Source organism: Macrobrachium nipponense, chromosome 42, assembly GCF_015104395.2.
Source record: "Macrobrachium nipponense isolate FS-2020 chromosome 42, ASM1510439v2, whole genome shotgun sequence".
NCBI lineage: Eukaryota > Metazoa > Arthropoda > Malacostraca > Decapoda > Palaemonidae > Macrobrachium > Macrobrachium nipponense.
This window is the reverse complement of record NC_061103.1, coordinates 9,600,335-9,615,614: the sequence shown is the minus strand read 5'-3', so window position 1 is coordinate 9,615,614 and position 15,280 is coordinate 9,600,335. Positions and strand designations below refer to the sequence as shown.

At 40.3% G+C, this 15,280-nt stretch overlaps 1 protein-coding gene across 1 annotated transcript; it reads left to right on the top strand.

Annotated features, from left to right (window-relative positions):
• Positions 1 to 10,853: 10,853 nt before the first annotated feature.
• On the top strand, positions 10,854 to 13,047 carry LOC135213261 (piggyBac transposable element-derived protein 4-like). Its single transcript, XM_064247240.1, has 2 exons — positions 10,854 to 11,083; positions 12,378 to 13,047. Exons 1-2 carry the CDS (start codon positions 10,854 to 10,856, stop codon positions 13,045 to 13,047), a joined length of 900 nt encoding a protein of 299 aa, XP_064103310.1.
• Positions 13,048 to 15,280: the final 2,233 nt, after the last annotated feature.

The following is a 15,280-nucleotide window of genomic DNA, read 5'->3' as shown; positions in this document are numbered from 1 at the left end:
ACCTTATTTAGTTATAGGTATGTTATTTGGGCCCTTTATTTACTGCTTATGTGTTATTTTTCTACTGTCTTAGGGATGCAGTTTTAGAGGTTAGGTAATCCTACTGGACTTATCTTAAGGACTGCATATTTGTCCTGTAGTCACAAGGCTGACTGTTGTTTATTTTCTTGCTTTGTGTAATAAATATTGTTAAGTTTTCTCTCATGTTTTCGTCTCCATTGACCTTTATTTATTGGACACTGTATTACTGCCCTCTCTTTCCTGGTGCTTTAAGAACTTGCACCACGGCCCCACAAGGGTCGTAATAATTGGCGACTGTGACAGGATTGAGAGCTCAGGGTGTCAGTGATGGGTCTGTGGAGCTGCACTAGAGGTGAGAGCTCAGGGTGTTCAGTGATTGGGTCTGTGGAGCGGCACTCGAGTGAGCGCTTCAGTATTTGTTACCTTTTTGGGTAGTGTTGCCTTCCCCCCCGAATTATTTAATTGTGCATCATGGAGGAATTTATTTTTGATCCAGCTGAGTTTTTGGGGTCGGCTGATTGTTTGAAGCATCTGCCGGTTTTGAATAAGAAACTTTTAATAGTGTGTGCACGGTGGTTGGGTATTGTAGTGAAGTCTTCGGACTCGAAGAAGGAAGTTTTGTTGTTAGTCAGGAGTAAGGTTAGTCAGGATGGGGCTGACACAGAGCATTTGGTTAGCGATAGGGAGGATGATTTAGGAAGTGTTAGTGAAGGGAGTGTGGATGTGGATAGTGACAATGTGAGTGTGGCAGCTGGTCTAACCTTGTTTGAGGATCCTCCTCGTATCGGTGCCCTGTATGAAGGTCCTGCAAACTATCCCGAAGGTCCCCTTAAAGGTAGTGGGAATTTGTCTAATAATCCTTTTTTGCCTCTTAATTCTGTATCAGTGGAACCTGTCCCCCTTTCAAATGTTTTGGGTGAATCTAAGGAAGACAGAGAATTTAAGTTAATATGTAAACGCATAGAGTTGCGTAAAATTGAGTTGGAGGAAAACGAGGGGGCTAGGCGTCATGAGAGGGAGATGGTAAATCTAAATTGGGAAATGGCTAGGCTACAGAGAGCAAATATGGCTAGCTCACCAAAGGTAGAGGTTAAAGAGAAATTTAATTTAGGGGCGGCATTTAAATTAGTGCCTATGTTTGATGAGTAGAACGTCCCAGAGTTCTTTAAGGCATTTGAGCATGTGGCTACCCGATTGTCTTGGCCCACAGAGATGTGGACAGTTCTTAACCAGTGTAGGTTGATTGGCAAGGCAATTCGGGTATATAATGTCTTCGAGGAGGGAGTAGCTCGGGACTATCAAAAAAGTTAAGAGCTTGGTTTTGAAAGCGTATGACCTGGTCCCTGAGGCCTATCGCCTCATTTCGTAATTACATTAAACACCCTGCACAGTCCTTCGTCGAGTTTGCCCGCATCAAGGAGGAACAGTTCGACGACTGGTTAAAGAGTCGGCAGGTCGTCACTTTCGCTGCGTTACGCGAACTTCTGCTCCTTGAAGAATTTAAGAAAGCCTGTAGCAGGGAGTTGAGGGTACACCTAGAGGAGGTGAAGGCTACTAAAGTGAGTAATGCCGCTCAGTTAGCGGATGAGTATGTGTTGACTCATCAGTCTGGTAGTGGAAATTTAAATTATGAAATGTTGAATAACCCTTTTGCCTTGCACCCCCAGTGGTGGTAGGAGAGGAGAAGCCTCTTTGTCGATTCCCCATACCCCTAAAAATAATGTTAACCCTAATTCTTTTTCAGGTGGTAGGGATATGAGTAGAGTCAAGGAGGGTATCCTCCCCCTAGAGTTTTTGTTAATAGGGGTTACCCTAATGCAGGTACTACCAAGTCTAATAATAATGAAAATAGAGGTTCAGGTCGTCGAGGAACTTGCTATTGGTGCAACAAACTGGGGCATTTCCAAAGCCAGTGCAATGCTCGTCAATATTACCTGGAACGTAATGGTCAAAGTCCTGTGGCTGTAATTCCTGATAGGTCTAACGTAAATAGTGCTGTAGACAGATCTGTAGTAGACAGTAGTAGTGTAGGTAGTAAGGTCAAAGATGTTCCTAATGCTCAATTGTGACTCGAGTTTGATAAATATGTATGGCCTGGAAAGTTGATTTGTGATAACTGTGTTGTCCAGGTTAAGTTTCTTAGGGACACCGGTTCTGCCCGGTCATTGATTTTGAAGGCTACTTTAAATGGTGGTACTAAATATACTGGTAATTTTGTAGTGTTGGGAGGTTTCCCAGATTCAGTTAGTGTCTGCTCCTTTGGTTAACGTTCACTTGTCTTTTCCAGGATATGATCAGATAACTGAGTTGGCTGTGGTGGATAGCCTGCCTATATCTGGAATTGATGGTATCCTGGGGAATGACATCCTGGATGGGGAAGGTCGGGAGCTGTTCCCTATATTGTCCGTTAATGCCAGTCCCGTGGCTATAACTACTTGGTCCTCAGCAAGAGCTGCTAATTTACTTGATGAAGATAATGATGATGAGTTAATGTTAAGTAGTGTAGAGTTAGATATAGTAAGGCCCGGGTCAGTAGAGAGTAGTGGAAGTGATGTAGTTAGTCCTTTTAACTTTGATTGTGACAGAGCTGCTTTTATTAAAGCTCAGAAAGATTAATTTAATTTTGATTTGGGTGATGTCGAGAATCTAACTAAGCCTAGGTTTGGTATTGTAAAAGGTCTTTTATACAGGTTTAGTCGTCCCGCCACTGATGATGTAAATAAAATTGGTCGTGTTGAACAGATCATAGTGCCGTTTCAGTTCAAAAAATCTGTGTTGGAATTAGCTCACACAAATTTCTTTTCAGATCATTTGGGCATGTTGAAAACTTTCCACAGTTTGGCTAGATATTTCTGGTGGCCTGGAATGAAAATGAAAGTAAAACAGTTCATCCGAGTGCGAAACTTGTCAAGTCATGGGGAAGCTGAACCAGGGTATTCCTAAAGCCCCATTGCATCCCATACCGGCCATAGGTGAACCTTCAGAGTTGGTTATTGATGTGGTGGGTCCTTTACCCAAGACTAAAACTGGTTATGTATATTTACTAACTATCATGGATAGAGCCTCTCGTTTTCCTGAAGCTATACCTATGAGGCGTTTTACTTCAAAGTTTGTTTTTGAAAAGTTAATTGATTTCTTTTCCAGATATGGTCTCCCTCGTGTAATTCAGACCGACTGTGGGACGAATTTCACGAGTAAGGTATTTAGGGGCAAATGTGCTGAACTGGCCATTCAGCACATTACCAGCTTACCTTATCATCCGGAGAGTCAAGGTTTGGTGGAAAGGTTTCATCAAACCCTCAAGTCTGTACTTAAGAAACATTGTTATGATTCTGGTAGTGAATGGGACAAAGCCCTCCCTTTTGCCCTCTTAGCTATTAGAAATCACTTTAACTCTTCTACAGGTGTAGCTCCTTTCGAGTTGGTATTTGGGCACAAAGTTCGAGGACCGTTAGAAATTATGTTTGAGATGCTAAAATCCAGCCGGAAGGGGGAAGTAAAAGTTGGAGGGTTGGTGGAAGACTTAAGGTCTAGGATGTTGAATGCCTGGAAGTTTGCCAGGAAGAATTTGGAACAGTCTCAATCCCGAATGAAGGAAAATTTTGATAAAAAGGTTAAGGTTCGTTAGTTTGAACCTGGGGAATTAGTATTCGTGTTGAGTATGGATCCGGACAGTTTTCTCGAGCCGAGGTATAAGGGTCCTTGGAAGGTTCTGAGGAAGTTGTCTGATGTTAACTATGAGATTGAGGCTCCCGGTTCAAGCCGTAAATGTAGAATATTTCATATTAATCGTTTAAAGCCTTATGTGGGTAAGTGTGGTGATCCCTTAGCGATCATGTATGAACCCGTGTCTGTGGTAGTTGATGTACCTCCAGAGGAGTCCAATGACTTAGTGTGTCAGGTTCCTTCAGATGCATTGGGGGAAAATATGCAAAATTTAGAACTGTTGAAAAGTAGCTTAGAACATTTAAATTTTAATCAATGAAAAGAAGTGCTTAATTTAATCTATTCTTTTTCAGAACTTTTTCAGGATGCCCCAGGAAGAACTCAGGTTTTGAGCCATGATGTTGATGTGGGTGGTGCTTCCCCTGTAAAGCAGTCATTACCGGCTGAACCCTGTAAAATTGGATTTGGTCAGTAAGGAGATCAACTACATGTTGAAGCATGACCTTATTCAGCCATCAGTGAGTCCCTGGAGTTCTCCTATAGTACTGGTAAAGAAGGCGGATGGTAAGTTCCGCATGTGTGTGGATTATCGGAAGGTTAATACCTACACCAAAGATGATTCTTTTCCATTACCTCGTATTGATGACTGTCTGGATCGGATCGGGTCTGCCAAGTTTATTACTAAATTGGATCTGTTGAAAGGGTACTGGCAGGTTCCATTGTCCGATCGTGCTCGTGAGATATCTGCATTTGTTACTCCTTTCGGACTTTACGAATGTAAGGTTATGCCCTTTGGCATGAATGCTGCATGCACTTTTCAGAGATTAATGAATAGGGTCATTTGTGGTCTGGAAGGAACAGAAATTTATATTGATGATTTGGTTGTTTATAGTAATGACTGGAACACCCATATGGTAAGGTTTCGTAAGGTTTTTGAAGCTCTAAATTGTGCCGGGCTTGTAGTTAATTTGGCCAAGTGTGAAGTAGGGCAGGCCAAGGTTTGTTATTTAGGTCACGAGGTTGGTCTGGGTCAGGTGGCTCCAAAACAAGCTAACCTCGAGGCAATTATAAGTTTGAAAAGACCTGGTAATGTTAGAGGTAAGAAAAGTGCTGGGCATGACAGGGTATTACCGCCGATTCGTCCGTAATTACTCTGATCTTGCTCAGCCTCTTACTAGTTTATTAGAAAAAGGAAAAAAATTCTCATGGTCTGATCAGTGTGAAAAAGCTTTTAACCAACTTAAATCAATATTGATAACTAGTCCTATTTTAACTTCCCCAGATTTTCATAAGCCATTTATCATCGCCGTGGACGCTAGTGACGTTGGTATAGGAGGCGTTCTTTTCCAAAGGAAGGAAAGCAGTGAAGTTCATCCGGTATCTTACTTCAGCAAGAAGTTGCTGGCAGCTGAAAGGCAGTACTCAACAATTGAAAAAGAAGCTCTCTCCTTGGTTCGATCTTTGACTCACTTTAAACCTTATGTAACAAATTTTTCTTTTCCCGTGGAAATCTGGACATATCACAACCCGCTGGTGTTCATCGAACGGATGAAAGGAGCCAACCAAAGGATTTTGCGATGGGTACTTTTTCTACAAGAATTTAATTTGATTATTAAGCACGAGAAAGGCTAGGAAAATAAGATTCCTGATGCCCTATCCAGGACTACTTAAGCATGTTTTGCCTACCCCTCCTCATGCGCTGCCCTGCTCGTTTCTTAAATTTGGTTGTATGAAAAATATAATTCGGTGTAGTATAATTTCGTTTGTTCTTGTGCGTTTTCTTAGTAGGTTAAATTTGATAAGTTTTTCTTTTGAAACATAACTTAGTCTTGTAGGTGACCATGCCAGTTGCTCGTGAGTTCTGTATGTGATTGGTATTTTTGATCTCATATGGATTCTGTCCTGTTGGTAGTTTCTTTATAACGGTGTTATACTACGACATCTGCAGTAGTGCTGTGGGTGTGTGGTAGGCTGTGTGTGACTGTGTGTCTGAACTTTATTTAGGTTTAGCTAGATAGGTTTGTTTCTTTGTCTTTAAGGTTTTCTTTGCTGTGGTGTTTTTGCCCGTGTTGGTTTGGGTTGCATCTGGTAAGATGTATATATATATTTGGTTTGTATATTATGTTTCAGATTAACTGTCATTCTGTTTCAGGTTTTTGTCATTTTGTTATGAACTCTTTGAATCTAATTAATAAATAGTCTTTAATGTGCTCTTTTTACAGGTCTTCCATTTATAAATTTTTTTTTATGGTGCTTTATTGTTCAAAAAAAAAAATTTTTTCTTCGGGGAGGAAGGTATCAGGTATTAACGTAATTGTCATTAATTTTACTTTAGTCTCAGCCTTGTGATTTTCTTTAATTGTTGATTTATTTACGGTTAAGTTTGGCTTTGCTTGTGACAAGGCTGTGTTGCTAAAGACATTTGGTGGCCTCCTTCCAGGCATTGGAGTGTGTAAAAAGTTTACTCCTAACTCCCTCTATTGTTTCTTTTTGGTGTTGGTGAGAGCTGCCATGGACTCTGGAGTGTTGACTGGCAGTTTCATCTCCTGTTTTTACTGTGGTCGTCCTTGGAGACAAAAGTTTTCTTCGGAGGATAAGATTCCTCCTCTAGTGAGTATGGGCCTGACTTGCATGCCTCCCACACATTTAAGCTGCTTATTGGATCATCTGGATTACCTTTTGTGCTGTGGGCTCAGTTCCTGTGCCGCCCACGGCGTTCTGAGCTATTGTAGCCTACCCTAGGCTAGTGTTTGTGTGAGGTGTGGACTTCTTGCGGGCTCAGGACGACGCAGAGGAATTATTCCCAGCCAAGTGGACGCAGGAAGGGCGCCTCTGCATCCTCCAGGACGTCTTCTTCGCCAGTGCGGCAGTTGTGGGGGGCATTGTGGCCCGAGGAGGAACGTAGGGAGTCTGTGAACAGGTAATATCCTTTTGGTATTTATTTCAGGGTGGCACTACTAGTAGTATATACCCTTGTTGCTTACCTGTGATCCGGAACTCCCTCCGATAGCGGTGAACTGATGAGTGACGCCGTACCTGGTGGCTTGCTGTGAGACCGTGTCAAGAGTTCCCTGGTGCTATGACCCTCAGCCTAGCACCCTTAGACGCCAACAAGTGTTGAAGTAACCCTTTGTTCCCTCTATAAACTGTAAGGAGCTATTCCGTAGTTTCAGTATTTTTGAAGTTGTCTCATATAGAGAACAATCTATTTGCCCCTATCCTAGGGTGTTGATGTTAAAAGTTTAGTTTTATAATATTAGGTAGGAATTTAAGTGTTTTCTCTCTGTATGTCTCCCCCTTCCTTCCTAACCTTATTTAGTTATAGGTATGTTATTTGGGCCCTTTATTTACTGCTTATGTGTTATTTTCTACTGTCTTAGGGATGCAGTTTTAGAGGTTAGGTAATCCTACTGGATTTATTTCAAGGACTGCATATTTGTCCTGTAGTCACAAGGCTGACTGTTGTTTATTTTCTTGCTTTGTGTAATAAATATTGTTAAGTTTTCTCTCGTGTTTTCGTCTCCATTGACCTTTATTTATTGGACACTGTATTACTGCCCTCTCTTTCCTGGTGCTTTAAGAACTTGCACCGCGGCCCCACAAGGGTCATAATAATTGGCGACTGTGACAGGATTGAGAGCTCAGGGTGTTCAGTGATTGGGTCTGTGGAGCGGCACTCGAGTGAGCGCTTCAGTATTTGTTACCTTTTTGGGTAGTGTTGCCTTCATCCCCGAATTATTTAATTTTGCATCATGGAGGAATTTATTTTTGATCCAGCTGAGCTTTTGGGGTCGGCTGATTGTTTGAAGCATCTGCCGGTTTTGAATAAGAAATTTGCCTAACCACCTTGTTCAAGAATTTAACAGCTGTAATTCCAGCGAAGCTGAAAGTAATTCCTTATATAAAGGATCGAGGGTTTGTATATAATCTAAAAACAAACAGTATTTCTAAGCAATAGTGTTGCACCTGCTTTTACCTTGGAAATTGATTTTGCTTACAATTTCAGTGCTTTTGATAAAGGCAAAGTAGTCATCTGTTGTCAGCCAACTGTTATTTATATACCTTGTATCTCTAACCAACAATGAAAGGGGAATTTGGGAATTAGGGGTTTTGGGTGGGGGGCAACACACCAACAAAGCGGCCATGTTTCTGTTCTGGTAGCAGCAGACCACAACCCATTAGGGAGCCACATGTTCCATGGTGGGGAGGGGATGAGGGAGTTAAGGTAGGAGTTGGCAACGGGAGGTGGGGGGTTGTTAGGTAGAGATTCAATGGCAGAAATAACAGTAGACCAACAAAGAACACTTTTCCTACATCAAAAGCACTAAAACTGTAGGAAAAAACCATTTTCCAAGGTAAAAGCAGAGCAATTACTTAGAAACTAATGAAGCTATAGGGGTGCCATAACTTGTTTCAAGGGAACACTCATGACGGCCCAACACGCATATATATAATAGATAAAATTTGTTGCACTACGCCGAATATACCATAAAATACCAAATTCACCAAGGGTAACGTCTAAACAATGAGTGAAAACCACAAAAGCACTTTTACCATACAAACTGAACACACGATTCTTCATTCGTTACCTTATACCGGGAAGGTAAAAACAATGTTCTCAAAAGGAATTCAGCAATGACAGTATAATAAAAATAATTACGCATAATTACTATATTAATATAACTGAAGTGTTATCACAATTAATGGTGAAAATACGGCTACTTCCAGAATGGGAAGCGGTCTTTGTTAAGAACTCAGGTTCTTGTTGTTAAGTGATATGAAAATGCATTCAGGTTATGTGTACTGAGGGCTGTGATTGGCAGGGTGGGGTGGGTGAATGACGTCATTGAGGGGGGGATGATTTCATACGTGTGTGGAAACTGATGACGAATTTGAAAAATTAAAAAAAAATAATGTGCAACACTACGTAAACACGGTCTTGTAATGGACATGAGAATTTATATCAAGCCAAATAAATCGTATCTTAAAGGAAATACTGTTGTAGACAAACATTATGGGACAGGCACTTATTTTACATATTGTTTATACAAATACGTACACATTATATATACAGGCATATAGATATGTATACTGTTTAAGAATAAACTATGAAATGGACAGAAACTGCCAGTTTTATCAGGAAATTAACGATGAAATATTACCATTAAAGAACAATTATCACTGTGTTTGGGAACCTAATACAGGCGGTCCCCGGGTTATGACGGGGGTTCCGTTCTTGAGACGCGTCGTAAGCCGGAACATTGTCAAAAATCCTAAGAAAAATGATATTGTTATGATACAATAAAGTTTTATACATACTTACCTGGCAGATATATACTTAGCTATTAGACTCCGTCGCCCGACAGAATTTCGAATTTCGCGCACAAGCTACAGGTAGGCCAGGTGATCTACCGCTCTGCCGCTGGGTGGCAGGAATAGGAACCATTCCCGTTTTCTATCAGATTTTCTCTAAACCATCTGTCTACTGAGGGGAGGATGGGTGGGCAATTAATTGTATATATCTGCCAGGTAAGTATGTATAAAACTTTATTGTATCATAACAATATCATTTTTATACATTCAACTTACCTGTCAGATATATACTTAGCTGATTCACACCATTGGAGGAGGGTAAAAGACAGCTAATAACTGATTTAAACAGAAATCACAACATACGTTGTAGGTAATAAATAATTAAAACCTTGGTTCCTACCTGATTAGACTGAAGACTTCATGGTTACTGCCCAGGAGTCTGCTTAGTCTCAAGAGCCTCAGCGAGATATTGATCTATGGCTAAGAGTTCTTGTAGGTCTGCCAAAGGGGTCTTATCTGCTTACTTGGCCGATCCTGGAAGGACTATGTCAAAGGGTTTCAATCCACTTACATGACAAGAACCTTATTCAAGGAGCACAATACCGATCCCGATCACCTTAACCTAACACCGTGTTAGTTCTAAGATTGCAAGGAGTTATCCCCGAACCCCTTGCAAACAACCAATAACTCAATCACAAATATATTACACATAATTTTTCAAAGGATAAAAAAAAATTATTTTGTACTACCCAGCATATAAGACCTATTCGCAGTCTCCTACTGACAAAAGCAACGGCCGCCTGTGCGACATCAAGCACCTCTGCCAGTAGAAAACCTAGAAACTGTCTCAAAAGGGAGGTTTACGTACACATACAAGACAAAGTCTTTTGTACAACCCATCCTGTAAGGCACATTTCCAGTTCCTTACTGACAAAGGCAACGGCCGCCTGTGCGACATCAAGCACCCTTGCCAGTAGAAATCCAGGAACCTGTCTCAAAAGGGAGGTTTACATACATAGAAAAAAGACAGTCTCTTGTACAGCCCAGCCTGTAAGATAAAGTCACAGTTCCTTACTAACAAAGGCAACGGCCGCCTGTGCGACATCAAGCACCTATGCAAGTAGAAAACTGCGAACCCATCACACAGGGGAGGTTTACGTACAATTTCAAAAGTTCAACATATAAATTTTCAAGGATCGGTATGCGTTCCAAGTCCCAGCACTGTATCCGCTGATACGAAATGACCTAGAGAGAAGCACTTCTCATAGGTAATTCTAACATGACTACCGTGGCCCCCGAGCCACAGATGTTTGTCTGCCCGATATGCCAAAGACTTTTTACCACCTATAATGGCAGACGTCTACATGAGAGAAGAGCGCACCCTGTAGAATTCCACAGCCAAAATGTTATCAGGCTCGATAACATGAAGAACAAGCCCTGGGCTGTGGAGGACCTCAGGAGAATGGCCATTTATGAAATAGATAACGAGCTTGAACCCTTTATAAATCAGAAAATTAGTCAGCACTTGTTCCCCGCAAGAACTGTAAATAGCATCACAGGAAAGCGCAAGTCAAAGGAATATAAAATAATCTTAAACAAAATGCGCAAAGAGAAAAATCCGAATATAGAAAAGTCAATGTTATGTGCCTCCCCAACCAGGAAGAGTAGAATGGTCGGAGGAGGAAATGATATGTTTAGCCAGGGCAGAGTCCCTGCTAAGGAATGATCCTCACATCAACAAAAGGATCCAAAAAGAATTCTTCTCCTATCGTACATTAGATAGTTTGAGAAGCAGAAGAAGAACCAAAGAGTATGTAAAAATTCTAGAAAAGTATAATGAAGTAAAAGCCAGGATGATTAACAGCAATGGAGCTGGCTTGCCAAAAGCGGAAATCCATCTGCGAAGATGTGACGACCCCCATCCTCCGACCATCCTAGAGGATGGAATGAAGGACTACCTATCGATGATGACAAGAAGTGGCAATGGTGGTTCTCCACCATCATCCCCGGATCCCAATTCTAATAGCAGTATAAGCAGTGAAAATAGTGAGAGTGATACAACACCGGAGATGCTGGACAACATGTGAATCGAAGTATTTGGTCAGAGAGAGCAACAACGACCCCCCGGGTATAATGGAGACAACCAAGGAACAATATCAAGAAGAATACGAAGAAGAAGAGAATTTGCAGTCACCCAGAGGGGATGGAGGAAGAACAGAGGTCGAACTGCTCAGAACGCGATATTGGGAAGAGATCCCCTTGCCCGGCCGTCCCTCCCCCAGGGAACGACCGAGTTTTGGTGTTCTCTCTTCTCAAGAGAAAGCCTACCACCAGAAGAGGATAGTGAAGGACAGCGGAGAGACAACATATCAATTATGGAACCAGTCAAGATAGAAGAAATCGAATGGATGAAAAAGAAAATGAAGCTAAGCTCGGCGCCAGGCCCAGACGGTGTGAAGCCATCCGACATCAGAGCAGCCGACAACGGAAAAATTAAAGAATTCTACGATCTTGTCCTTAACTCCTTACAAGATTAACCCGAGATATATCGTTATCAGTGTGCTAAAAATTTTGGACTTACCACGAGATATCTTGTTGAAAAGTTAAACGTGAATATTGGGCTAATACGAGATTTCTCGTGGCTCAGTATTGTTACAGCAGGCTTCTCCGAGATATCTCGTCCTATATCATACGTTTGGCAGTGGTATTTGCTGCTGGAAGTCGTGAGTTACCAACGATAATTTTCTGTATTTTTTCGTGCAGACGACGCGTCATTAGTAGCACTTCAGCTGCCATCTTTGACCTTTGTTTTTTGCATATTTTTGCCTAATTAGGTAAGTTTGGTTGCATTATTTGTCATCTTAGACTGATTATATGTTATATTATTGATTCATCGTGTTGCTGTTGTGTCTTGTTAGCTAACCCCATGAGTATTTTGTGATATATAGAGTAACCGGTGATCTTGAGAGGTTGTTCGTTCGTTTGTACGTATTTTATATCGTATTTTCGCCAGTTCTAAGTAAATTTGGTTGTTTATTTGTCATCTAAGACTGTTTATATGTTATATTATTGACTTATTATGATGATTTCGTGTCGTTTGTTTGTCTCTTGACCATTTTGTGATACGTCAACTATAATTTTTTCCAAGGATTTTTTTTTTCCTTTTTTTACGATGAGTACGCACTATTTTACTAGCTCTCCAGTGGTGACTTTTAGAATCTTCTGTATTTCTTCATTTTCACGTTTTAGGTAAGTTTCATTGTTCTTTTTTTTTTTTTTTTTTTTTAAGACTGTTCATATGATATATTGTCGAGTAATTTGTTAGTATCTTGACTATTTATTTATTATTCTAGCCTTTTATTTATTTTTTATTTTAGACCAGTTATGGCAAATTACCATGACAACAGTGATACTGAGGAATCATTTACAGAGCTTGAAAGTTCTGGCTCAGAAGGCGACGATTCAAGCTTGGATGATTCCAGTGACGATGACAGCGATACCAATACAGATACAGATACAGTAATGGATGAAACACAATGGAGGAGAATCGCAGATTCTACTGCCCCTCCACCCCCTCGATTTCCATTCACAGGGACAACAGGTCTCAATATCCCAGGGAATATTGAAAGTATGTCGCCTTTAGATTTTTTCCATGTATTTTTTGATGATGAACTGATTGAACTTATTTGCACTGAAACCAATAGATTTGCTGAGCAATGCAATGCAGACCCAAATACGTGGCATCCTGTAACTTCACCTAAACTCAGAGTTTTCTTAGCACTAAATACTTTGAAAGGAATTGTGAAGAAGCCTGAAGAATCCTTGTATTGGTCTAAAAATCCACTTCTTAGAACCCCAATTTTTGCTGAATCTATGCCTTTCAAAAGATACAAGAAAATCAGGCAGTACCTGCATTTTTCTGATAATGAAGCATACGATGCAAATTCGCATCCTAATCCCAAACTGAATAAGATATATCCTATTTATGTGCACTTAGAAAATAAATTTAGAAACTGTCTACACCCCACAAAGAAGATATTTCAATGATGAGAGTCTCTTGCTATATAAAGGAAGATTGGGATGGGTACAATATATCCCATTGAAGAGATCAAGATTCGGCATAAAGTTCTTTATGTTATGTGAAGCGAGTACAGGATATGTGTGGAGTTTTTTGATTTATGTAGGTAAAGGAACACAATTCGACCAGGATTTCAATGAATTGCCTAAATCCTTACAGGTTGTAATGACTTTACTGAAACCTCTTTTGAATAAAGGCTATTGCCTTACAATAGACAATTATTACACCAGTCCTGAGTTAGTGGATATTCTAGTAAAATGTAGAACAGATTGCTATGGCACTGTTAGAATAAATCGAAAAGACCTGCCAGTTTCATTGAAAACTGAAAAGTTGAAGAAGGGGGAAATGTCTGCTTATCGTAGAGGTAAAGTTATGGCCATGAGATGGAAGGATAAAAAAGATGTTGTTCTACTCTCCACAGTTCACAATAGTGATGAAGTTGAAATTGCGAGTAGGAGAGGTACGAAAAAGAAGCCCAAAGTTGTAGTAGACTATAACCACACAATGGGTGGTGTGGATAAGTTGGATCAAAACTTGGCAAATTATCCTGTTCCCAGGAAAAGAACAAAAAAATATTACAAAAAAGTTTTCTTCCATCATCTAGATCTAGCCCTTTGGAATGCATATTAGTGTTTCAAGATGAGTAATGAAAATTGCTGTTCATCTCTCAAATTCAGGTTGGAAATAATTGATGCAACTCTGAAGAAGAAGTCTCATGCTGAAATCCCTCAAACAAGACCAGGTAGACCATCTATTTCAGCGAATCCTACCCGCTATTCAGGAAGGCATTTTCCAATTGACATTCCTCCTACACCCAAAAAGAAATTTCCTACAAGGCAATGTGTTGTTTGCTCTAAGAAAAGGGATAATAATGGAAAACCGATCAGACGAGAGTCTCGCTACATGTGTGAGATATGTGAAGTTAGTCTGTGTATAACCCCCTGCTTCAAATCATACCATACAAAATGATTGGGAAATACACTGGTTTATGTGAAGTGAATCTTTTTTTTTTTTTTTTACCCAAATGAAGAGAAATATATGATTTTGTTTATTCTAATGGTGAAATTTTTTTTTATTCAAATGAAATGAAAAAATACTTTTATCAAAATGAAGTGGAAAAATAAAAAGTTATCAAGCATCAACATGATTTTTATTCAATTCCTATTATCAAAATTACTAAAACGAAGCATACGAGATATCTCGCGATAGAATAAAATGATTATAATTTATACGAGATAACTCGTTATTGGCCATAAAAAGGTCTCAAGTGGAGTTTCTAAAAATTACAATTTTACATAAAATAATCACAATTTTCTGTTGAAATCAAATTAGAATGAGTCTAAACAAGTTATATTTTAATTTAATTCAATAAAACAATTAGATTCTTTTTGAAACATTATGTTGAAAAAATAAGTCTTAAGGGGTTAAGACAAAAATTTGCACGGCGGAATGGTCCAAAGGGAGGACCACCCTATTGCCCAAAACAGACAGTCCAGAAGATCCGGGGGACTACAGACCAATCACAATCACCTCTGGTGTAACAAGAGGCCTTCATAAAATATTAGCAAAGCGACCATCAGAACGCCTTCCAACATCCATAAGGCAAAAAGGGTTTAAACCGGAAGAGGTAGTGAGCGCAAATATATTAATTCTAAAAGAACTCATGAAGAGAGCGAAAGAAGACCAAACTAACTTGTATATCGAATTCATTGATTTCAAGAAAGCGTTCGACTCAATCAGTCACCCGGCACTGCTCAGAGCCCTTGAGAAGGCGGGGCTTAACGATGAGTCGGTGTCATATCTAGAAAGTTTCTATCAAGAGATAAATACCAACATCAATGGGGTGTCTATAAAAATTAAACGAGGAGTGATGCAAGGAGATCCCATGTCTCCTCTACTATTCAATATTGCATTAGACCAAGTGCTGATGAAGATCCCTGAGGGTGTCGGGGCCACTCTGCAGGGGGAGAGGATAAACTACCTGGCATTTGCTGATGATATCGTGGTGGTGGCAACGACGAGAGATGGATTAACAACGGCAATCGAAACTCTACTAGACAAAGCGGCTAAACTGGGACTGGAGCCCGGAATAGGGAAGTGTGCCACCACCGGGATCAAGGCAGATCCAGGTAGAAAAACCTGGTACCACGACGACCGTGGATTTGTCTACAAAGAAGAAGTTCTACCAAAATTGTCTGTAAC